Source organism: Micropterus salmoides, unplaced genomic scaffold (assembly GCF_014851395.1).
Source record: "Micropterus salmoides isolate LMB-PRFRI ecotype aquatic unplaced genomic scaffold, ASM1485139v1 Ms_hic_scaffold_4, whole genome shotgun sequence".
NCBI classification, from domain to species: domain Eukaryota; kingdom Metazoa; phylum Chordata; class Actinopteri; order Centrarchiformes; family Centrarchidae; genus Micropterus; species Micropterus salmoides.
The window spans coordinates 9,667,492-9,693,663 of record NW_024043372.1 but is presented as its reverse complement, the minus strand read 5'-3'; the positions used below and the strand labels follow the sequence as shown (position 1 = coordinate 9,693,663).

The following is a 26,172-nucleotide window of genomic DNA, read 5'->3' as shown; positions in this document are numbered from 1 at the left end:
AAGAAATTTAAATTCAATTTATTTTTATTTATTTGGCACTAAAAAACACATCTAGATCACAACTAGATCTGAATGAATGAAATAATGTCATTAAATACTCCTTTCTTTACATAGTTGAATGTGCTGACAACAAAATCACACAAAAATTATCAATGGAAATCAAATTTATCAACCCAGGTCTGGATTTGGAGTCACACTCAAAATCAAAGTGGAAAACCACACTACAGGCCGATCCAACTTTGATGTAATGTCCTTAAAACAAGTCAAAATGAGGCTCAGTAGTGTGTGTGGCCTCCACGTGCCTGTATGACCTCCCTACAACGTCTGGGCATGCTCCTGATGAGGTGGCGGATGGTCTCCTGAGGGATCTCCTTCCAGACCTGGACTAAAGCATCCGCCAACTCCTGGACAGTCTGTGGTGCAACGTGGCGTTGGTGGATGGAGCGAGATATGATGTCCCAGATGGGCTCAATTGGATTCAGGTCTGAGGAACGGGCGGGCCAGCATCAATTCCTTCCTCTTGCAGGAACTGCTGACACACTCCAGCCACATGGAAGGCTGTGCGGCCCCCCAAAGAAATGCCATCCCACACCATTACTGACCCACCACCAAACCGGTCATGCTGGAGGATGTTGCAGGCAGCAGAACGTTCTCCACGGCGTCTCCAGACTCTGTCACGTGTGCTCAGTGTGAACCTGCTTTCATCTGTGAATCTTGGTGTTCTCTGGCAAATGCCAAACGTCCTGCACGGTGTTGGGCTGTAAGCACAACCCCACCTGTGGACGTCGGGCCCTCATACCACCCTCATGGAGTCTGTTTCTGACCGTTTGAGCAGACACATGCAGATTTGTGGCCTGTTGGAGGTCGTTTTGCAGGGCTCTGGCAGTGCTCCTCCTGCTCCTCCTTGCACAAAGGCTTAGGTAGCGGTCCTGCTGCTGGGTTGTTGCCCTCCTACGGCCTCCTCCACGTCTCCTGATGTACTGGCCTGTCTCCTGGTAGCGCCTCCGTGCTCTGGACACTACGCTGACAGACACAGCAAACCTTCTTGCCACAGCTCGCATTGATGAGCCATCCTGGTTGAGCTGCACCACCTGAGCCACTTGTGTGGGTTGTAGACTCCGTCTCATGCTACCACTAGAGTGAAAGCACCGCCAGCATTCAAAAGTGACCAAAACATCAGCCAGGAAGCATGGGAACTGAGAAGTGGTCTGTGGTCACCACCTGCAGAACCACTCCTTTATTACTAATTGCCTATAATTTCCACCTGTTGTCTATTCCATTTGCACAACAGCATGTGAAATTGATTGTCAATCAGTGTTGCTTCCTAAGTGGACAGTTTGATTTCACAGGAGTGTGATTGACTTGGAGTTACATTGTGTCGTTTAAGTGTTCCCTTTATTTTTTTGAGCAGTGTAGTTTGTTATATCACTTCAATTCTTACAGGCACTGGTGACAATTTGGGGGATAAATCTTTAATGTTTGACATGCAATTTTGTGGACATTGACAACACTAGCACTTAAGTGGAACACTGAGCTGGAAGAGGAATGTACAGTGTGAACTTTCCTATCAGCAAACGACACCTACTAAGATGGTGAACTTGTAGAACTTTTTTTTCTTGAATTTAATGATGTCCTAAGATGGAAAATATCAGGGGGGAATGTAAACAGCCCAGTTTAAAGGACAAAGAAAGCAGCTCAAACAGGTCCCAGTGCCCAGCAATAGCATGTTCCTCAGGGCCAGCAACATAAGCCTTCTACATAAGTCACTTCAAATGCTTGTCTCTGAGTCCTAACCGAAAGTAAACAATTGTTGATGTAACAATTTTTATTACTGCAGATAAAGAGGCTGGTAGTTTGGTTAGCCAGCAAAATAAAACCCTTTGCAATTTGCTACAATAGCTAATCCAAAGGGTTCATTTTTAAGTTTACTATTGGCATTAGGTTCAGTTACTACCAAGCAAGTTGGGATATTGTTTTGTTATCTGACTTCACTAACCCTGATAACTGCGATCACGCAGCGCTGGTAATCGACTCGTAAAGTCAAACCAGGATTTCCCAATCAAGCCATGAGTGCATTCACATTTTAAAGGGCGGTTTTTGCAGGTTATGACCAATCGCAAACCTGGACAAGTCCACTGGCTGCATAAGACCAAAATGTAATATTATACAAGTATAAAGAAGTTAAACACATAATCCGGTCTTAAAGCAACGCAGCTGCAGCTGCCAAATACAGGAAGAAAATCATGACGTGTGAATGCATAAATTAACAGGCATATAATATCAGCACCCCATGATTTGACTGTAATTTGTGTATTCCATTAAATTAATGTATTGCTTAGATGTTTTCTTATGGTGTGGATTACAGTTTTCAGCATTATATCTTTCACCTGCAGCGGCTTTATGTAACAAGTGAATCACAGTTGTAGCACTCAAAACACAGGGTTAAACCTGAAGTTACCTTGCTAACCTCAAATCTGCTTCATAGGACAGGCCACTGGTAATCATAAGAGAAACAGACTATGTTTGACGTAGATTTCAAATGATAAAGAAATAGTCAAATGTACAGACATTCAAAGCTTCATTCAAAAATTTCAGTAGAAGCTTTGAATGTAAAAAAATAAAAAAAGTACAGCCCTATAATTTTCTTTATCAAATGGTCAGAAATTATAGAAAAATGTATAGATTACTGTCAAATAAGATAAAACAGACGTACTGCCTTTTACTGTACGAGAGACAATAATGCCTACTGTCCTGCATAGTCACCAAAGGTCCATTCTGAGACTGAGGAAAAGCCCTGTGAGCTCAACCCCACAGAAGGCATCACATGCAGTATTGCAGCCCTTGGTTTTTAGTCTACGGGTCTAATTTGCCAAATGTGCTGGGTTCTTCAGATGCGGAGGAAAAAGGAATGCACAAAAGGTTCCTTAGTTTAGTTTCTCTGCTTCCATAGTTCATGGAACTTTTTCAAGAAGGAGCTTAAGGTGAACTTTCTTCATGATACTGGTTCCTAATCCATAATCGCATAAATTCACTATTTTCTTTGTCTTTCTCAGGTTTCAGGCTCTAGTGGTCTTCAGGGTAACGGACCGTTCACTGTCTTCGTCCCTGTAGAGGAAGCCACCGGCAACGTCTCTGTGTGTACAATATTTGCTGTTTGTGTGTTGTCTGATAGAACAATAATAATATTACCAATATTATCTTCAGTTTTTGTTTGTTTGTGAGATTTAGTGTCCTAAACAAAAAAATACTATACTGTCTGTACATTTTTGACGTGTGTGTGTGTGTTTGTGTAGTTAGAGGAATGGAAACAGGCCGGTCGTGTTGATGACCTGCTTCGTTACCATATCATTTCCTGTGAGACTTTGACCTTGAGTGACCTCAAAACCACCAAGCTTGTTGTCTCAACGTCGGGATACAAACTGCACTTCAGCCTGCAGCAGGTAACACACATACACCATAATGTTGCTTTTTCAAAGACTACCTGTTGGACTTAATAGTGCGGAATATTGATCAGCAACTCAATGAAGCACAAGCACATATATAAATAACGTTTTACTGTGTGAATGTAAGTTAATAGAATAATATCATTAACTCACAGCCCAAACAAAGAATGACTTTGCGCATCATCTGTCTTTGCTATGACCTGTTGTCCTTTCCGCCAATCCAGGCTAGCATCACCCCTGTTGGACGTTCTCTACAATCAGTAGGGTAGTATAGTATTCCATTTCTGTGGCATTTCTTCGATTTGTCGGCATTTTCTTCGCCGATTAGAACTTATAATAATAACACTAGAGGGGCTTGCAAAAAATTCTACACAAAAAACACAAGTGCTAGGATCCAATTGCAAGTATGTGCTGAAGGCAACAACCTAGCCAATCACAGGACAGTGAGGCCAGACTTGCCGCAAAACAGTCCTCAGATGTGTCTATCAAAACATGAAGTAAGCTTTCATTTTCATAACGAACTTTGTTAGCGTTGTTAGTTTTGTCATGTTTGGAAGCTACAACGCAAAACTTAATTTGCTCTGGCTAAAGTGAATAAGCAGGAATAATTGTCTATGGCTTGCAAGAGGTTGGTTGTTTTATTTATATATATTTAGTGATGTGTGTGTGTGTCTCTTCACCTGTCTCACAGTTTAAACTAACCTTGTCTTTGTTTGTACCTGTCTGCCTCACCTCCCTCTCTCTCGCTGTGCCTGCAGGGTTCAGTTTGGGTCAACAACAGGTCGAGGATCGTGAAGAGCGATTACATCACAGCTAATGGAGTCATTCACCACATTGACGCCCTGTTGACGCCCTACAGGCTGCAGGACAAACCAAGCATCCATGTTTCGACAGTGCGCTGAGTTTGATTGAAGTTAATAAATGATTGATGATCACTTGACAGACAGGCAGTGTGACGTCTCTCTCTCTGTTTAGATGAACTTCAGTTCAGCTGCTGTGTTTTATGGCTACAGCCGCTTCTACAAACTCGTGGAGGTAAATAAAACAAAAACACGCTCCACCTCCATCTCCTCCTTTGTCTTCTTCCACCACCCGTTCCCCTCCTGTAGTTACATACCTCACTCTGCCTCCTCTCTGTACCACTTACACATCCTCTTCTTATTACTTCTTATCCTCCTACAGCTACTTCCCAGATGCTGTCTCCTGCTTCTACACTCTCTACATTAACACAAACCAGAGGAAATATTGCATAGACGGGCTGTAGTTGGGGGGTAAAAATCACTGAAAATGAAATACAATTGAAAAAAAGGTTGTGGCACATTGTGTTACACAAAGCTGTTTCAGCTAAATGTACTTAAATATGCTAAATGGACTTTTTCAGAATTCTCGTGGTGAGTACAGTTCTGTACTGGTGAACTGGCTTTTGCCATGAATTATATTTTCTCACCTGTGCTGGTTTATTATTTCTAGCTGTGCGCCCCACTGGGAGGAGAGGACATTAGAGGGAGCACCATTGCTTTCAACAAGTTATAGACAAAATCATATCAAAAGTTGCATTTCAATGGATATATCTATCTGTAGCTAATGTGAAATTGTAGAGCAAAATGAAGCAGGCAAAACACATACATGAACAGTGTTTTGTGATTTTGCAGAGTTGTGTGCGTATGTTTCCACCAACTAAAGTCACAGAAACTGTAATGTTTATAGACCAATGTTCAAAAGTTAAGGGGATCCTGCAGTAAACATGAACAATAAATTTCATGACAATTGATCCAGTTTTTGTCAAGAGATTTAAGTCTAAAACAAAGTGGTGGATTGACAGACATCAGCAACCCTAAAGATGCTAGCTTGGCTGGAATTGAAAATTGAAATTTTGAGTTTGAGAGAAGTTGTTTTTTTTAATTAGAAATATATGAGATCAGACTTGATATTAGCAAGTCAACAGATTTTAATATTAAAGGAGTGGGATTAGTGAAAAAAAACATCTAAACTATAACTTATACCGTTTGTACAGGATGCAGGGTTACTCCCAGTGCTCCAGTTGTCCATCCACCAGCCATTCACCATGTTCTGGCCCACAGACGTGGCCCTCAACTCCCTGCCACCTGAAAGACAGCGCTGGCTCTCCAGCCCCGACCACCAAGACCAACTGGCTGCCATTGTGAAGGCTCACATCATACGCAACTCCAAGGTAGGAAGAGGATGGCTGTATCAATTAGTTTGATACTGAAATGTAACTCTTTCAAAATGGCCTCTGAAGTTCATTACAACACAGAAAGAAAATTATTTTAAAGGTTCAGTGTGTAAGTTTTAGTGGCATCTAGAGGTGAGAGTTGCGAACTGCACCCCATCCCCCTGGTGCTTGAGACAGAACAAAAGATGTCCTCTGAGATAGCAGAGAGTTACCAGTCAAGAAATCAGGTTTCTTTACATTGATATAAAGAAATTATAGTTACTTGACAATTCAGTAAAACCATATGTTATTGTGAATATTATTGTTACTTGTTCATTAAACAACAGCCACATCAAGAAATGAAGTGTTACATGATTTCTCATTCTCCTGTAATACATTATTTTACTGTACTGTTATCATACTTTTTGTTGCATCTTGGGAGGGTTTGCTCATCTGGACTAACATATCAAAGTAAATGAAGAACATCTCAAAAACTACTTCTATTGCAACAAGTATGACCATTGACAGATAACAGGAAAGTGTAAGCCTCACTGTTCTGCACCACAGTCCAATATAAACCACATAATACATGAAGTTTACAAATGCATTGTCAGGTAAGGATCAAGGCTCTCACTTTGCTTAATTAATTAGATAAGCATGCAAATCTTACCAAAATGTCTTTTTTAATTTTTTAAAATACAACAGAAACATAAAGTAGAATTGATTACCATAATTTCAGCTTGTGGTAAAATAGTGCAACGTTTTTAATGGGCACTTAGCATGCGAAAGTACAAATTACACATTTGTGTGCACAGTGGCAAAGCACTATCCAAAAATCACTTTTTTTAATGCAAATATGGAAAGTATTGATTATTGGTCACTTGATAGGCACACGGTCATGTTATGTGTCACTATTAGCAGTAAAATAAATACATGTTTTCCACCAGGGCAGTATTCAAACAGAAGCTGTTGATCTGAACTTCCATGCTGTTACCGTTTTATTGCCAATAACATTCATCAGCGGTTTGTCTCAGGAAGGTAAGGGCACATTTCTGTCCATGTTGCAAAGCCATAACAGAGCGCTGTAGAATAACTACATTAAATTATTCAATTCAATTTTATTTATATAGCGCCAAATCACAACAGTTATCTCACAGCGCTTTTCATAAAAGAGCAGGTCTAGACCATACTCTGTGATGTTATTTACAGAAGTCCAACAATTCCCAACAAGAGCAGCACTAGGCGACAGAGGCAAGGAAAAACTTCCTTTTAAGAGGCAGAAACCTCGAGCAGAACCATGGCTCAGAGTGGGCGGCCATCTGCCTTGACCGGTTGGGGTGAAGGAGAGAGACAGAGGGGGAGAGAGGGGGGAGTGAGCGAGAGAAAGAGAGGGCAAGAGAGAAACAGAGAGAAAAAGAGAGGGATGGAAGGAGAGAGAGGGGAGGGAGGCATATTCTAATATAATAGATATTTTACTAAATGTATCTTAATTTTTTAGTGCTATGTACTATGTAATCTTTTTTAGGGTGACTCTTACCATCTGTCTAGGGACTGCAGATGAAAAATAGCCTTTAGGCTAATTCTGGCATATTGACAGAAATGTTTATGAATATGCACTGTCCCTGTAATAAATAAATAGAATAGAATAGAATAGCCTACACAATATACACACACAGAGGTACAGACAGTAAAGGTGATGTTGCTATAGATTAAATGAAAAATGGTACAGATATTTATAGTATTGTTATTGATAATAATCGTAATTTTGATGATTATAATAACAATAGGACTAGTAACAATAGTTGTTGCAGCAGAGGAGGAAGTGATAGGAGGAGAGAGGAGAGGGATGAGAAAGCATAAGACTACCGGAAAGGGAAGAAGTTGTGTTAGTAACATGCAATAATGGGATGAGGTTGCATACAGAGGGAGAGAAAGTAGAGGAGAGAGGAGCTCAGTGCATCATAGGAAATCCCCCGGCAGTCTAGGCCTATAGCAGCATAACTAAGGGATGGTTCAGGACTCACCTGAGCCAGCCCTAACTATAAGCTTTATCAAAGAGGAAAGTCTTAAGCCTACTCTTAAATGTAAAATTATAATCCAACAACAGATTTTCTTCTACAAGGGCAGTAAAAGTTTAGCTGGCTGATCTGAGCATTCATGCTGGAAGCTACCAAAACAGAGCGCTGGAGAGAGAGTCACTACATGAAACTAATCCAACTAACATTACATGTTTTACACCACAAGCCAAAGCACAGCACTGGAGAATAACTACATGAAATGAATCCAACTACATGTTTTCTCTACCAGTGCAGTAAAAGTTTGGTTGGCTGATGCTTCCATGCTCTAAGCTATCATTATGGGTTTTATTGCCAATTAATGTTACTGATCATCTGATTGTCTCGCTAAAAGCCAAACCACAGTGCTGGAGAATAGCAAGGCAACATGAAATTAATCCCACATTTTACAGCATTGGACAGGTGAAACACACCATGGGTATCATTTATAAAACTGTGCGTAGAAACCTCACTAAAAGTGTATGTGTGCCCAAAAGCCAAAAATGGCGTATGCCAAAAAATATTCAGACTTATAAAACCATGCGTACACAAGTTCCCTTTATAAATCACAATCAACTTGAAATGTGGCGCACGTGAGGGAGCTCCATGTCCGATACTTCAAACGCCCATAGTTGCCTAAAAATGGTCAGTTAAACGCCCCTCATTAATATTAATATGTACTGACTGCATGAAGAAAAGGAGGCAAATTCTGACAGAAAAGCTACAAAATGAAATTTAACTCCGTGTGACACTGACGTTCCTTTTGGTGAAGCTGAAGCATGTTGTTTGGTGGGTAAAAAACACACTTTCACACAACTTGTGCACCGGAGGAAAGGGGGCACCGGAGCTCCACCCCTTTATAACCGATCTGCAGGCAGGAACGGGCATCCCTCCTGAGTAGTGATGTCACTGGCTGGAGGGGGACACACGCAAGACGGGATGACCCAGGTACTAATTTGGATTCCCCCGTTTGACAAGAGAGTAAACCAAATGCATTCCACCTGTGTTTAAACATGTATTTAGGCTACATAAACAGTCCACTCACTTACCGAGGCTGCCGATAGTTCAAATAAATATGACTTCTTGTAAATGACATAAAATAGGGTTATATTTCCATAATGTGTTTTTACAAGCAGCGCATCACATCCACACGCTGGCGCACAGCGTTTGGCTCGAGAGAAGAGAATAGGCTACATGAAACTATGCACTCATATTTGCACGACTGACGCATTGAAAACGGCATCAATTTAGATGTAATCTGTCCTCCTGTTTACCTTATTAATGAGAATAAATTGCACTGCATGCAAGTATTAATTAATATGATTAAACTGTACAACATATTTGAGGCGTTCTTTTGCAGAAACAGAATCTCTGATTGTGTTTATTATCCTAAATCTGGATCTTTTTGTGTGCTGCAAATGATCTTAAATTGTGTGGTTTTTTGCGCATTTCAGGGAAAGGCAATCAAACGGTTGTTTGTTTATTTAGAAAGGCTTCAAGCCTATAATACTTAAAGGTAATATTTCCATTTATTTTACACAATAGTAGGCCTATTTATTTCAAAGCGTTTCATCCTTCTGCCATGTGAGTCGCCGTTTCTCTCTTTCTCCTCTTTATGTGCGTACGGATGGTTCAGAGTTTACTTACAGGACCGCACATTCTCCCGTTTGTTTTTTATAGATCACAACCTTTGCGTGGGAAGTGGCGTACGCACGTTTCCAGCCCTGTTTTGTACGTACGCACCGTTTATAAATGAGACCCTAGGTCTGTCGGTGATTATGGCCAGCTTCAAGCTAAAGCTATCAAACAACAGTTTTCATTTGCATCGCTAAAGTCCGACTAAATTAATTACCTGTCCGGCAGAAAACAGACAACTTCAGCTCCCGTTGAAAACATCTGTCCCACATCAAAGCCTTCCATCCGGGAAAATCCACACCGATTATGTCCGTGATTTCTTTCGTCAGCTGTATCTGTCCCGCCTCCTCTGGCTTCATGGTATAAAGATCCACAGGCTGTCGGCTCTCGTACTAAATAACTCGTGTGCTCTTTCATTTGTCCAAATGTCACTTCTCTTCTTACTTCTAATAAACCAGAGGACTACTCAGAGACTGTTTCACATCATTATTATTTCCTCTTCTTCTTCTACGGACACATTTAATGTAGTGACGGGCGTCTACGCTGCCGGAATTATACAAGCAGACGAAGACCGCCGATATGACAAAACGCGCTCTGTAGCGCTGTTTGTCTGTTGTCGGCTATTGTAGGTCTTTATATCCCACTGAAAACATAGTTATATATATTATATTACATTTCTGTCAATAAATCCTCAGAAATATTACACACTGAACCTTTAAGAAATCACCTTTGTAGTGCTGCAAATAACATCGTAATTTATTGTCACATTTACTGTTTTTCTTTGTAAATGTCTGAAAATTGTCAAAATGTCCAGCCATCTACTGTAGTACAAGAGAAATTCGATACAATGACCAGGATAATAAATAAAGTAGCATTGTCATACGGCGCAATTAAAGCAGAGAATTTGTCTTTAATCATTAATCAAAAGCAACAGGTTCTATAACATATATGGACATCTCAAAACAAATCTAGAGAATTATATACAACATTAAGGTGCCAGAGGTGTTCCGATAATATAAAGCATAATCAATAATAAATAGTATCAACTGAGATATTATTGTTTTTCCGACTGTTAACAGTTAATTGAGTAATAAAGTGAACTCAGAGAACCACATGTTCTTTTCATGATAAAATCAGTGTCGGGCTTAAAGGAACGTTGGTCAAGTCAAAGTTATTTGAACAAATTAACTTTCTCAAAGGATGACACATCATCAGAATTAATACACATGAGTTTGTTGTTATGAAACCAGTTTTGGACCAAGTTAATTAATCATACTGTAAAGATTTCTGGGTTTGTAATATATCAGAGTAAATAACAGTGTGATCCGCATAAAAACGAATAAGACAACTTGAGCATATTTGAGGAAAGTCATTAATTAACCTTGGGAAACATCTTTTTCAACAATTAAATAGTCAGACTGAGAACCCTGAAAGACAACACACTGATTATGAATATGACTGATAAAGAAATATGTAGTTGTAATAAGCATATACAGAATTTAAAAAAGGAAAAACTGATGTTTGCCCATGCGACAAGTTGGCCCTTGTCAATACCACCCCACCTCCTCTTCCTGACTACCCTACATCTGTGGTGATTCATTCTGCATTGTTTAACTCCTAGACCAAAAGTGATTCCCACACCTCCCCTGCTCACCAGTAAGTGAGTTGAAAATAAGATGTTTGTTCTGGGGGTGGTTGCAGAGGAAGGGTTGTGGGGTCACCACAGTCATTAGGAAATATCCTAATGAACATGTATATTCAAAATCCTCACTAATCCAAAAAATGTAGAGTTGTCCTTCAAAGGGAGGAGGTGTAGGATGAGGAGCAGAAGGTCTTGCTGTTTTAGCTCTACAAAAAGATCAATTGTGTGTTTGTGTGTGCGTGCAGGTGATTGGTGTCAGTCAGCCGGATAAATACTCCTCCTTCCGCACCATGCATGGATCCACCATCAAATACAGCTGTGACAAGACCCTGGTGGTAAGAAAACACACACAAACCAAACAGGTATTCATGTTAGCATCTGCACCTGGCAGCTGGCTACACTGTTTTATATTGACAGCAACAACATCCATCCTACCTGCTTGTCCTGTTTTAACTTAACTTAGCTAAGTTTCAAAGATAGGAAACATCCTATCTTTCAGAGCCGGTCCTAGACCTTCGGGGGCCTTAATCAAAATTTTGTTGTAGTCCCCTCTGTCGGGCGTTGTCACTATATATGACACAAAAACATCTCTTGTTTTTAAATAAGACCTGATGAATCTTTCTTATGTTCCTAAACCTGCTATGTTTGTTTAGCACAAAAACACCAAAGCAAATTTCTTAAACCTACTTGGCAATAAAGCTGATTCTGATGAAAAACAATAACTCTGTATTATTATATCTACTATGTTTGAAGTCAAACAGGAAACATATGATACCACCAGTGCTACTGAGCTTAATGGCTATTCAAGAGTTAGTAGACACTGATTAATGTAGTTCTGAATAAAAAGACTTCTAAACAGATTATGACCAAAGCTTGAATCTTTAATAACAGCCAAACAGTTAAGATAACATCATTTTCTCAGCCAGCTTCTTGATGAGTGATCTAAACATGTAATGATAGAAAAGACTTTTACTGTCCGAGTGTCTTTTTGGAAAAGTCTAAATGTCTCTGTCAACCTGTGTTGGTTCCCTGCTCACCACATCAACGTCATTAAGGACTGATGGCCAGGATCCACTGGAGGAGTAGAAACTGGAGACAGGTGTGGTAGTAACATGATGGTACTGCTCTCCACTTCAGTAGCCACAGGTAGACCTACGAGGGAGATTAACACAGAAAGTTAGTCATTTTAGCAAGTCGACATGTTCATATATTGGGTGTTACCTATCAAAACAAGCTATATTAATCTAGATTAATCTGCTCTTTCTCATCCACCGCAGCAGATGAGCAGCAGGTCGGTTTATTAATGACATAGCCTATCAAACCAAGCTATATTTTAATCTGCTGTTTCTCATCCACCGCAGCTGTGTTTTGGTTTTATACAAACACATGTGCTAGCTCAGCTAATAGCTGGAATATAGTTTATTTTACATGTTCCATTTGTATCCAGTGTGATACTGATTTCATATTGTTACTTTGCTGCTGTAACCACCAGACTGCAGAGCAGCTTTTTCCCCCAAGCTATCAGACTCTAATTCATCCTCAGCTCTGCTCCAGTGATGATAGTTTATTTCTGTTTACTATTCTTCATAATTGATTCTTTATTAATGTGTCTGCTATGTAGCAGAAAGGAGTTACAAAGCTCAAAAACTAATAAAAGTATAGATAAAGAACAGAACAAATACACAGTACCAATAAATTGCATCAATAAAATCCTAACAATATAAAATAAATACAATATAAATGGCAGCAGGTAAAGACAAAGTTGATGATAATTTATCATTAAGTCCATCTTTGTGATGGATCTTTAATTTATTTAATTCACTATTTAGATTAAACATGACAATTAACTTTAATCTTGTTATTTTCAACAAAGTTTTGTGTTGGAGTTTATGTTATTCTCAATTTTGTCACCAAGATTAAAAATTTTACAGCAAATGTAATATCTGTTCCACATATCGTTCAAATGGTCTAATTGGTCTAATCGGGATCGGCCCCGAAAAAAAACATATCGGTCGATCTCTAAGATGTAGCACAACAATTAATTCAAAATTAATCATCTTTGCAGTCGATAATATACTCATAAATAAATGATCCAGGAAATTAAAAGAGCTTGAGTAGCCTTTCAGTCGTAATATTTTGGTGTTCTTGTTGTTCCCCATCTTCATTGTTATTGACATACAGACCTAACAACAGTAGTGTTGCCACAGTAATTATGAGTTCAGGACGGGGTCTATGCAGCCCTAACTTAGGAAAAAGTCTTGGGTTAGGGCGGTTCTGTAATAGCTAAAATCATTAGATAAGATAGCAAATGTAGTTGGAAAACATGTTTCTGTAGTACCAATCCTAAATATCATTCTAAACTGAGATAAGACAGGATTTCAAACTTCGGAAGTTGTTTGGACTGACTATTTATTGATTGGTGAATTCATCCTGCTTCGTCAGCTCTACATGGGCCCGTAGAGGAAAATCAAATTTTGGTGAAAGCACTTTACCTTCTCTGGTGTCACAAAGAGCTCCTTGAGAAATACTGTAACTTATGATGGGCATTATAGATCCACTCTGTAACTGGAACTCATTTGTCATAAATAATGACGAACAGGTAGAAACAGAGACACAAAAAAAAGAAAGAGAGAGACATTTTGTATTGTAATATTACATTGGGATAGTTCACACCACTGTGTGGTCGCTATGTTTGAACTTTCTGATGTATGTACAATTTTCACTCTTTCTTCACTGATTTAACAATAGCTTATTTGAATTAACACCAGAGTTTTATTGACTTCTTTGATACTAGCCAAACAGGAAAGGTGTGAAAGTACATGATATGTGTTCTGTTCTGGTTTTGTTGTGGACTGTTTTAAAAAGCTATTGATTTTGTGTGTGTGTTCAGGGGGCTGTATTGATTAATGATAATGCAGCCAGGTTAGTGGAACGCTACCTGACGTTCAAGGAGGGCTTGGCCTATGGCATCGACCAACTGCTGGAGCCACCTGGCCTGGGAGCACACTGTGACACCCTGGAGAACCGAACCACTTATGTTAGTACTGCTAATACTATTACATTTGATTCTGTTTTGTAGGGCTGGACCCGAATATTCGACCGTTGGGTACACATTCAGTTTTCAATTATGAGATTCTATTATTGAGGCTTTTTTTCGCACGCCTGACCTCCGCCGACAGCAGTGAACGCAACGCTCCAGTTCACATCAAAGGGAAAACTAAATGAAGCCCTCAGCTGTGTGGGAGCAGTTTAAACTGAGTGATGACTGCAGTAGTGTGGAAGTTATGCCGTTTATTAATTTTACAATTGCATAATTTCATTACAGATCAAAACAGTCAAATTTCCTACATCTTAAAATGAATCAGTAAACTGTAGGCTGGAAACAAACAGCAACACAATGCATTTAAATAAGCCTAATTATATTGTAGAAGAAGAGCATTTTGTCGGTATAATTAAAATTAAAAGTGAATTTTGCATAATAACATGTTAGATTTAGTTCCGCTACCAGAAACACCGCTCATCCCGTGCGCTCTCCGCCTGGACCCCCGCCCGGCTAAACTATTCCCGGATTTTGCTCTGGACCTGCTCGGATCAGACTCTCTCACTCTGGACTCTCAGCTACGGTTCCCCCTGCTCTGTACAGCAGCCACCAATTTTGGTAATAATCACTCAGTTAGCCTAGAAATGAGAATAAATAAACGGAGTGCTCTCTCTCTTTCTCTCTCTCTCTCTCTCTCACACATGCACACAGACTTGCGCACCTATGCCGCCGTTATCCCTCCCCCTTCCAATCCCCCCTCACTCAGCAGAACTTATTGGGCGTTCTTCTTCTGCTGTTCTGCTTCTATCTGTTAAATACATAGCTGTAGCTCCTGAAATTACAGCATGCTTATCAACACACGTTTAAACAATTGCCATAATGGGACCGTTGAGCACCGCCGCGGGGGGGGGGGCACTAGCATGGTTAAAAAACTAGTGATATATCTGATAGTATTAAATACCTACTGCTCATTGTAAAGGCCTGGTCACCCCAGACATTTGGGGCTGAAATCAATTATTTAAATGTAATCTGTAATGTAATGTAATTTGAGATTTTTGTCATATCACATAGCCCTACACACTACTATGGTAATTAAATTGATCTAAGCCTTTAATACAAGGGTATTGAAAGCTGGACTGAAGCTTTATTTTCTAAAATGTCTCAGGGACGCTGTGGTGGCTGCATCTTCCCTCCTACCTGCCCATTGAGACACCATGACACAGTAAGATCTGTCTGTCTACTAAAAGAACATTAGCAGCTTATACAATATATAAACATAAACTGCCTTCTTCCAGGGAAAGAAGGAGAGTTGCTTGAACTCTTACTCCAGGTATAGGCACGGCTACCCACCTTGGTATTCTACCCTGGATGATCATTTCAGCCGTCGGATGGGCTGTAAGAGAGTTTGTCTGTTTCCGTCCTGGGTCCAGAAGTGCTGCAAAAACCACTATGGCCGAGACTGTCAAGGTAAGGAAGGAAAGAAAGTGCTCCTGTGGTCAGACCTTCATCTGGAGAAAGTGCTATGTCTCGTAGAGGCTCCATGTTAATTCTCTAATACCCTACCATTTGTAGAGCTAGTCTTAATCTTACATTTTGACTTGTTGTAGCAGAAGTATAGGTGACACTGAAGTGTCTCAGGAATCCAGGCTCTGTTAAAGTTATTTCTTACACCTGGGTTTGACAAAGCAAAATGTCAGCCATAATAAAGAGCATTTTGTTTAAACCTCATTGTCGTCTTTTGTTACCAGGAAGAGCCTTCTTTGTCCTCACTGTGTTTTTTAACTCTACCCCTTTCCTCTGTATTTGAGTTTGTCCAGGTGGTGTGGAGGCCCCTTGTGGCCACAATGGTGAATGCGATGATGATGTGCGCGGTTCAGGAAGATGTAGATGCCGTGAAGGCTTCAGAGGACAAGCCTGCGAACTGTGTGTCACAGGCCACTACGGCCCCAACTGCACAGGTAGACCAAAAACAGGAAATACACGGGTTTGATTTCAACGCAAAACTAAAACACTGTGTTTGAACCCAAATTAAAAGTCAGAAGAAAATACCAGAATAACGTAATCTCGGCGGACAGTTTTCCCAGGAAAATTATCATAATAAAATGACACAGGGAGTATAAGAAGGTTTGCAGCAGAGATTGCTTTGCTAGACGTATGTTACTGAAAATGGCCAGATTACCTTTTTTCAAGTTGTTGCTTGTTATATTCACAATCGACATCAGAAACTAGTTGGCAGAACTGACCAATCACAGTTCTTGTCTCCATGTGGATTTTACGTTTCAGGCAGACACGTAGCTGCCCCCCCCCCAAAAAAAAATAATCTGAAGTCAGCAGACAGTCTCACCCCAATCAGGTATCCAGCAGTCTGTCACCATAGTAACGCTCCATCACACAGCTGGGTATGTTTCCAGCTCAGGAGGAACCTGCCAGCTGTCTTCACTCAGCAGACCCTGTTGAAAATATTAAGTAGCTGCTGATCATCTTCTGTTCAGGTTTCAAAGTTTTCTTTCAGTGATCTCCTTAACGTTTATCAAGTCATCCTTTGCAGTGGAGAAAAAGCCAGTCAGAGGTGTAAATCAGAGCTGTCACCATGGTTACTGAATTAATCCCAAACTGATCGAGAATCACAAAATGAACTGATTTAAACTGCTGAATGTTTCTGAATAAGTTTCTACAAAATGCAATCTTTAGCGTCAGCGGCACACATGATCTGAAGCTCTAAGGTTGGATGTTACTGAAGTGCACCACCTCCTTCATTCATCTTTTGTACAGATGATTCAACCAAGAAAGTTTCATGTCTATCCAAGGCTCAAAGAGGTCTAACAGTCTCCTAACACTGTTTGGAGAAAATGAAGGAACCCTGAAATAATTATTATTTTAAATTATCAGCGAGTTGAAGTCATGTTTTTCCTCTCTCTCAGTCTGCAGCTGTGGGAAGCAGGGAAGGTGTGATGAGGGCATTGAAGGCTCTGGACAGTGTGTCTGTAAGCTGGGCTGGGAGGGCGATCGCTGCCAAAACGAAATAGGTGAGTCTTGCTAAAACGTCAAAATATTATATGTTCAAAATATAATATACACCAATCAGCCATAACATTATGACATAAGCATTGTTGCAGACCATGGTTTGAGGAACACAACAAGTGTAACTTGGAGATGAAGATGCAGGTTAAGAATTAAATTAGAAGACTGTGCAGCATTGGAGGAGATTTAAGTTTGTGTTTTTCTTGCAGTGCTTTCTAGTTGTTACTCGTCAAACAGACATGTTGTCAACTCCTGATCTTTACAGTTAGTCTTTACAATGTTGTGCAATTCCTTCTTCAATGAATCATCCACCCTTCTGTCTGTCCAGGCCTGATCCCAGAGGAGTGCCGGCAGTGCCACGATCAGGCTGACTGTGTGCCAGGTGTTGGCTGTCAGTGTAAATCTGGGTTTCAGGGGAACGGCACCTTCTGCAGTCCAGAGCCACGTGAGTGTTCTGCAGCCTTTTGTCTGCTTGATGATAGTGAAATAAAGTAGCAACATAATCAGACATATCAAACTAACCAGAGCATGGCGAAGGTGTCATATATGATGATAATAACAACATTAGTTTTTGTAGCCACGAAAGATTTATAAACTGGAAACAGAGTCCAAAACTTACTTTATTTGATAACAATGAACACACTAAAATGTTTTGCTGAAGTCCTGCTGCAGGATCTTGGGTCACTCTGACCCTGCTGTGGCTCAAACAAACACATTCAGACTTTTTTGAACAATACTGCGACTAAGAACTTAAAGTTTTTCTTTCCCACTTTCAGCTTTAATTTGAGGGAGTTAATGTCCAAATCGGATCAACAACAGTGTAGAAAATGCTTTTATTATACACCATCAATGTTAGAGGATAAAATGTAACTGGACTTTTTTTTTGGGGGGGGGCTGTTAGGACTTTTTGGGTATAGCTTAATAATTACAACAATTATTACTATTGATCAGTTAGTTCTTAATAGTTCAATTATTTTTAACCAGTTACTCAGTCTCAAATCTGATGATGAGTCCTCTGTGTATTTACCTGGGTTTATGAAACAGTACAAACATGTTCCTGTAATCTAAGTGAATATTTATTAACTAACTAAAGTGAAAACATGTCAGGGTAAACAGGGATATAAAGAAACAAAACAACAATGATTAAAACAACAACCAGAATGCAATCACCGGGAGACAGAACAGAAGTAATATGGTTCAATGTGAATTCAGTTTGGCTATTGTGGAAAGAATGTGATTCTAAAGAAATAAGGGACAGGAATCGATGTAAGTTCTTTGGTGATAACTAAGTTTAGAATGAGGCTATGAGTTTCAGAACTAAACGACATCAACTTTTAACCACAGCATGTCGAGTTGTTTGCTTTACTGCTTTGTGGTTCCTCAACCGTCTGTTACTCCGAAGGCCCACAGCTAGCTACTTTGTTAGTTGCGTTCATGGCCTCTAGGCGGGCTTGGCATGCTGTACGGCAGTGCAGAACCGGGTTTTCGCCAGTGAGTTGTCTCAGGTTCCTTGGGTTCGGCATGTGGCTGCTAGACACTTGCAGTGATCGAGGCCGTTAGCTCTAGCTCGGTGTTCTGAAGTGGATGTCTTCTTGGTTACTGGTGGCTCATTCAACTCATTTGACTGGAATTTAACTCCATTGGTCATTAGAAGTAGTGGAAATTAATTTAGACCAAGATAAGGTTTTAAAAGAAACTTGATTGTTGTTTCTCAATCAAAAGTTACATAAATTGAACAACCTAATAATTATAAACAAAACAAACATAAGGGGGCTTTCACACCTGAAAGTCCGCACCAAGGTCCGAACCAAAGTTCATGTTTTCGTACATTTTTATTTGATTAGATACATTAGATTTGGTTTGGTTTCACACTGCAATTCTGCGACCGCACTAAAGGACTTTACATGACACACTTGCATCCTATCGTCATCATCTATGTGGGCTGCGTCTCTCTATACTTGACATTGACTGGTTTATTAAACAGTTCAGCGGGTATCTTTGACAAGAATGAATAAAAAATTAACATATGCATATTTGCCACTATGTTATTATTATGGCATTACTACCAACTATAGCAGCACCAACTATACGGAAAAATTGTTCAAATATGCAATTAAACATCCTCGTTGTGCGAATATGATAACTTCGCCGACAGGATAGGAGGAGAAGACAACAAGCAATTCTTCTGCACCTCCGTTTGAGGAGAAACTAAAGTTGTATGTGGCAGTGTGCTTCTATAGTGGTTGTCTGTTTGAAATGATGATCTGTCACGGGCGATTTATAATTGTGTCCTTATTTTAATATCTTTCTCTGTGCATTTGTTTGTTTCCAGTTTACACGTCACTCGCCAAACTTCCTGTAAATAGTCTGAAAGTCCAAACCATCCGTAAAATGCTTTCACACCAAAAAGAAGAACCAAATTTCGTCTTTTTGTCCAGACCATGATCCATGGGAGGTTTCACACCTGCAATTTTGGTTCGGACCAAACTGAAAAGTCCGAAAGGCCGGACCAAACGAGGTAGGTGTGAAAGCCCCCCAAATTCAATGAATGTTCGCGAGACCTCATGAATATAATTAACATTGCTGAGATGAATGAAATAGTCTGTGGAAATTTTCATCCTTGTTGGGGCTCGAAAATAAAATAAAATTTGAAAGTCATGGAGGTAGGCTACTCAGGGCCAGCCCTTGAATGCAGGGGTCTGAAAGTCACGAATTAAAGAGCGAAGAGAAGAGGGTCAGACCACGGGTCCTCTGTGTTTTTGTTTGTCCCTCTCCTGGGGCTTGGCCCTTGTCCCTCGAGGTTTTAACTTTAATCCAAAGTAATTAAGGGTGCTCTGATAGATCGGTCACCAATCTTAATTGGCCAATAATGGCTTTAACTAGTTTAATCGGTGGTCTCTAAAAAGGCCGATCAGATCATGCAATACTCGCTGGACAAAATGGTTTCACTATGCGGTCTGAAACCATTTGCGGTTTACTACTCTCTCCTCTGGTAAAGCCGGTGGCAGTAGGTCCATGTGAAAGATGTAGACTGTGCTTCTTGCACAAGGATTTAATAGATGAAAACAACTCACTGAAATAATATTAGGCCTATGCTAGTGGTAAACCATATGAAATTAAAATGAATGTAGTAATTATAAGTAATATTAACAGTATACTAACAGTATAATGTGGAATGTACATTGTACTTTTACTTTTTTAAATTTCCCTTATTTTCAAGTCTAAAAATATATAATAAATAAAATGCTTCAAATAGATCGGTATTGGCTGATACTGCTTTCAGCAAATCGGTCCTAAAAATCCTGATCGGAGCACCTCTAAAAGTAATGTCTTAAAGTGCGCGTGTTTTAATCACATATCCTTCCACAATACCAATACTTTTCTATAAATGTCAATAAACAGCTATACAGTTCGTAATTTCTAAGCATTAGACGAAAGAAAAGGAAAGCTATAAGGATGAGATCCATTACAGTTAAACGACACAATTTATAAAAAACTAAAGTAATTATACTGGGGGATGATTAGGTGGTGACCACAGTGAGTCAGGAACTCATCTGAAGGACGGCATCGTTTGCAGCAAAACGGCTTCAGTCAGTCATTCGTTTTGTTGGGTTTCCACACCTGGTAAGGATGCAGCTGGTCAGGATGCGCATGCCATGTCTAAACTACGTATGAATTTTAATAAATTTATGAGAATTAATACCCAATTATGAATTTTAATATTCAGAAAATATTAATCCATAAAAAGCTCTCGTTTCGCAGGGGCACCACCGGAGTTGTTATTAACCTAGAGTCTCCGGACCTCTAGGTAGCTTTTAATAATTATAAAATTATTCACCAGTGATCAGTTAGTTAATAATCGCTCAGTTATCTTAAATCAATCAGTCAGTCTCATATCTAAAGGGTAAATTCTCTTGGCTTAGAAATAGGCAACACACACAATTCCTTGATTACAGTGAATTTATTAACTAACTAAGGTGATATAAAAAGGTGGATCAATACATCAGAGAAATAAACAATGGCTAAACAATGAGAAGGAGTTCCTGTTGTGGGAAGCATTTGACTCATACGGCAACTAATGAATGCAATTAGATGATAACTCGGTTAAACTTGTCGAGGGGTTTAAGGACTGAATATAATGGATTAACAACTATTGGACATCACTGGTCACAGAATGCCTTGTTTTGCCTTACGGTAGGTCGGCGGCCTGCCTTGGCCTGTTGCACGGGTCCCGCGCTAGCTGCCCGATTCCTGGCTTTTTGCTAGGGAATTCTCCGGGGTTCTCCGTGTCTGAAGAAAAACCCTCAAGGGTTGGCCGTACTCCGTCTGGCAACTCGGCTGTTCTTCAGGTGTCCTTTGTTGTCGCTGGCGAAACCACGTGGCTTGGTCTGACCTCGGTGAAGTTAGCTCGACGAAAAAACTTAAAAAGGGGAACTTGGTCGTTCTTGAATTAGACTAGTGTAACTTAATGGACTGATAACTTTAACAAAACAAAAGAAAGAAAATAAAACAAGTAAAGTTGCTGGAACTGAGGGAAACTGAAGTCGCGGCACTTCGCGTGTGTAGCTTCAAGCGAAACTAAGACTTTGTTGTGCTGGTCGAATTCTTAGGGCGTTGCCAGGAGAGGGGCACGCCGGGCGCGTGCCGAAGCGCCGTTGAAGAGCCTGGACCAAGCCAGCAGAGGAGGGTGGCAGAGAGCAAGGGGAAAAGAGTGAACAACGTTGTGTGTCGCTCTTTTGTTGTCAGAGGGCAGTCCTTCGTTTCCAGTTTCCCGAGGGACTGTCTTTCTAAACTTTTAATATTTCTATAAAAGGAAAAGAATAATATATATATAATAATTATAATATCTTCCCACAATCAAACCTCAACGGTCAAATGGTTGTACCGTTCTAAGTTCAAGCATTTGGTAACAGGAAAACAATTGTCAGTAATTAGACCTTAAAAGGTTAGCATTTCAGAATGATGGCATGTAATACTTATTTCGTCCACTTGGGGGAACTCAGGTAACATGACGATAGCTTAAATTAATCCAAAAACAATCTATGCCTAGGAACTGGGAAATTTAGTTATTTAGCCTTAAATTTAAGCTGGCAATTAATAGAGTAGAGAATAGTATGACAGGTGTTGTCAGAAAGCATTGTGAACAAGCATTGTTTACACATAAACTGAAAGAGTGTCCTTAACCTTGCTGAAAATTAAAACACTGCAAAAGTAACTTATTTAGATTCTTTTTCAGCAATAATATCAACCACAGATAGCAACAACATGGTAACGTAACTACTCAAATAGAGGCAAACATAATCAAGTAACTAAAAGATTATTTAATTAAACAGGTAATGCTTTGAGTCTTTGGAGACTGCAGTCTTTGTTTACATAAAGTTCAGGGCTGTCCTTGGTGTCCTGGATTTTGTCACACCTGGTTGTGACGAGGAGTATCCCTTTGATGAGAGGTAATCAAAAGCAGAGGAAGGTCAGTTGCCATGGTTACATGTGTGTTGCAGTTTAGGGTTTCCTGCCCCTTTCTTTAATAAGAGTTCTGATAGGCTGTTTGTAATCTCTGGTTAGTTTCTTTGTCATTTTAACAATTCAGGCACCGAGAGGCTTATCTCGGCTGTTGCCAAAGGTGGCCAGTTTTACGATCAACTGCCTAGAGACAGCACTTAGGGAGAGAAACCTTACACCTTTTCCTTTGAGTCTCTTCAGCCGTCTGTTGAAAGTTGATCTCAGCCCCCCTCCTCCTTCTCTCTGGGAGAGAAAAGAGGAGTTGAGTCTCCAAATTATTTAATATAAAATGCACAAATCCACACTGTCGGTTCACTACACGCTCAATGCTGCTGCAGTAGAAGGTGATAAGGATGGGGGAGTAGCTTACTTCAGGTGTCATTGTGTTTTTTTATTGTCCAAAAACTGGGAACTCTGCAGGGCTATACAACAAACAGTGTTCACCCAATCTCGATATAAAACCCCTCAAAGTTGAAAATCAACACTTCAGCTTTATGGCCAAAATTTCATTTCAAATCCAGTGTTCTAGTGTGGAGACAAAACAATAAAATTCAAAAATATACTGAACAAAATCACAAACGCAACACTTTTGTTTTTGCCCCCATTCACCATGAGAACACCAAGACTTTCATTGTGGCCAGCCTGAGGCACACCTGTGTAATACCCATGCTGTGTGATCATCATCTTGATATGCCACACCTTGGAGGTGGATGTATTATTTCGGTAAAGGAGAAGTGCTCGCTAACATAGATCTTGTCAGATTTGTGAACAATTTGTGAGAGAAATAGGGCTTTTTGTGTACATAGAGAAAGTCTTAGATCTTTGAGTTCAGCTCATGATGAATATATTATATATATATAGAAAATCCTGTATTGCTGTATGCTCTCAAAATACTGCATAACAATGAGTAATATGTAAATATGTAGATGAGACACATTCACACATCATTTGTTCTGGCATGAATCCACCATGCGAGCAGTTCAGATGACAGTCTTATTCAACGCTCTGCAGCTCCAGATCTCTGCTCTGAGTATAACGGTGGCTGTCACCAGAACGCAGACTGTAACCAGACGGGGCTGCTCGTCAACTGCACCTGTCACAGCAATTACCAAGGAGATGGCTACTCCTGCGAGCCCATTAACAGGTGGGCGTGGGCTTTCATTTTCTCTGAAGTAAATTCCTGTTTGAATTTTATCTCAATGTAACACCTTCACGGTTAGAGATGTGACATCAGCCTTCTGTTTTTCTGCTTGTTTGTAATCCAGGTGTGTTGAAGAGCCAAACGGTGGCTGCAGTGACTTTGCCTCCTGCAAGTTCACTGGTCCAGTGAGTAAAAACCTGTATTTTTTACTGTATGATAGGGATTAAGAATTAAGAGATGTTGTGTTTTAAAAAAAAAAAAAAAACAGTTTTTAGTCGACAACATCCAGAACAGAGATACTGTCAGTGGTGGTGGCAAACTCAACAAACAAAAATGTATTTCTCTTTCTGTCCCAACTTGTGGCGACAAGTTGAACTACTAAATGAACCTCAGCAGGTTTCTTATTATATTTACCACTGCCTCAGAAAACTAGTTAGACAGTGGAGAGGAACAGGATCTAACCACATCTAAACACATAACCCGATATCCTGCTTCAACCTGATCGATCCTCCAGAACGAGCGTGAGTGTGCGTGCTTGCCGGGGTATCTGGGTAATGGAGTCCAGTGTCTGGAGAAGTTGGTGCCCCCTGTTGACCGCTGCCTGGAAGACAACGGAGGATGTGACCCTGCGGCTGTCTGCAAGGACCTGCATTACCATGGTAACACATCTGTAGTGACTTTTGTTACCATGGCAACACTAGGGTGACCATATTTTGGTTTTCAAAAAAGAGGACAGTGGGGGCAGGAGGCCACTGACGGACACCCACAGTGGGAGGAAGGTTGGGGCTGGGGGAGATTCAAGTAATTGGTGGCACCGTGGCAATAGGTGCGTTTGACTGTGCAGCGCTGACTTAACGTGATGCATGCTGAACGTAACATAAGGCATGCTGGTTAGAAATTGTCTCAGACTTTCGCCAGCGCTGCAAAACGTCACCATGTCACATGACCTTAAAACCTTGTGGGAGCAAGGCGCCTGCAGGTGCCGAGTTCAGCGACCGCACTTGCTTTTCTCCAGCCACACAAAATTGGAACCACACTTTTGCCTGGTCTCAGTGGAGATCAGTCATTCTCAGCTCACAGTAAGCTCAAGCAGGTAGATTGTGTCTGACTTGACGGCGCCGTTTTTATTCCTTGCCCCTGCAGGCGCATGCAGCTCACGTTAGACTGTCAAGTCGGCGAAAGTCAGCCACAGTCATCTTGAACGCGCCTAACGTGTACTGCAGAGGCACTATCCACCTGGAGGAGTAACTAGTATAAATCAGTGTATTAGTATAATACAATATTAAATAAAAAGTTGAACGTTAGTATAATTCGAATATATTTATAGGTTACACTTTATTTGGCTTATGTTTGTCTACAGATTGTTTATAGTGGCCTATTTGTAATATTTCAACAGCTTATTGATATTCATCAATTCAACTGATTTCCAGATAAAACCGTTTTCTCTCTTGTTAAGATTGATTAGGGGTAATTAGTGTATTATAATTCCAGATAATATCATAAATTGCTTACCACTAGTATAATATTAATTCCAGTTACAGCAGTTTCATTAAGTTGCTCTCATTCATTAAATCCTTGTGCAAAAAATGCTCTACATGGTTGCTCGTCTCTAATTTGTTAATGCTAAGTGCAAAATTGTCATTCATAACCATTCATGCAGAATGAGTTCAACATTTCCAAAGTTTCTGTAGCGCGCCAACCTTTTTTTAATGTCCCGCCCCGTCTAGGCTGTGCATACAATCTTCTCCCTACTCCGTCTCCCCTGGAGGAGAGGGCAGACAAAAGTAACGTTACCAGAAGCTTGTGAGAAGTGCTGGTACACAGGAAAAAGTCCCAGTATGCCAAAGAGTAAAATGTGGAAGTGCCAGTGCTGCGTACCGGTGAGTTGCGGCCCACTTCAGTCACTGCATTCGGGCATTTTTAAGCTGTTCAGGCGCCATGTGCCACTGTTGAAAAGCAAGCTGTTGCTCTTTCTCTTGGCTGTGGTGCTGAGGAAAATGAGGTGCAATTTGAGCAATGCTGACGTGAAGGACGTGTAGGCCTGGATGACAGACCAATGGTGGCAGCTGAGAAGGCGGGACCTAAAGAAAAAATGCAAAAACGCACTCAATGAATGCTGACTGTAGAAAACAAAATCCGAATCCCGGACATTTTGGGTGATTTAGAAATCACGGCCAGGCGCATTTTTTAAGTCCCAAAAGAGGACGGATGGTCACCCTAGGCAACACATCAGTAAAAGTTGATGGTGCAAGACAGCCATAATATCCATCCAGTCACACCAATAATCTGGTGTTGCCATCGATCCAGTAGCTGCATGTGTTGCCTCTGCTGAGCAGGAGCCATGTTGGCGCCACAGTCCTACCTCATTGCAGTTGCCATGGTAACTGTTGATTCCATTGCCACTGACCTTTTTATGGCGTTCATGTTACCATGGTAACGCTATGAAGAACATTGTTTATTCTAGGTTTGTAAAGTCGAACGTTAGCAAGCAAAAGTACTCAGCTCGTTAAGGCTCGGTAAT

The 26,172-nt window shown here is 40.4% G+C and overlaps 1 protein-coding gene across 2 annotated transcripts in view; it reads left to right on the top strand.

Annotated features, from left to right (window-relative positions):
• The window catches only part of stab1 (stabilin 1), a 123,846-nt gene that overhangs the window by 74,003 nt on the left and 23,671 nt on the right, over positions 1-26,172 (top strand). Inside the window, exons 47-61 of one of the 2 annotated variants that reach the window (XM_038695610.1) lie at positions 3,054-3,134; positions 3,294-3,440; positions 4,202-4,336; positions 4,419-4,478; positions 5,458-5,634; positions 11,193-11,282; positions 13,838-13,984; positions 15,153-15,209; positions 15,283-15,454; positions 15,805-15,945; positions 16,909-17,013; positions 17,337-17,453; positions 23,522-23,654; positions 23,776-23,836; positions 24,166-24,310. In XM_038695610.1, the coding sequence (XP_038551538.1) occupies positions 3,054-3,134; positions 3,294-3,440; positions 4,202-4,336; positions 4,419-4,478; positions 5,458-5,634; positions 11,193-11,282; positions 13,838-13,984; positions 15,153-15,209; positions 15,283-15,454; positions 15,805-15,945; positions 16,909-17,013; positions 17,337-17,453; positions 23,522-23,654; positions 23,776-23,836; positions 24,166-24,310 (1,768 nt within the window). Of the gene's footprint in view, positions 1-3,053; positions 3,135-3,293; positions 3,441-4,201; positions 4,337-4,418; positions 4,479-5,457; positions 5,635-11,192; positions 11,283-13,837; positions 13,985-15,152; positions 15,210-15,282; positions 15,455-15,795; positions 15,946-16,908; positions 17,014-17,336; positions 17,454-23,521; positions 23,655-23,775; positions 23,837-24,165; positions 24,311-26,172 lie in introns of both variants that reach the window. The other variant, XM_038695609.1, reaches the window with a different exon arrangement.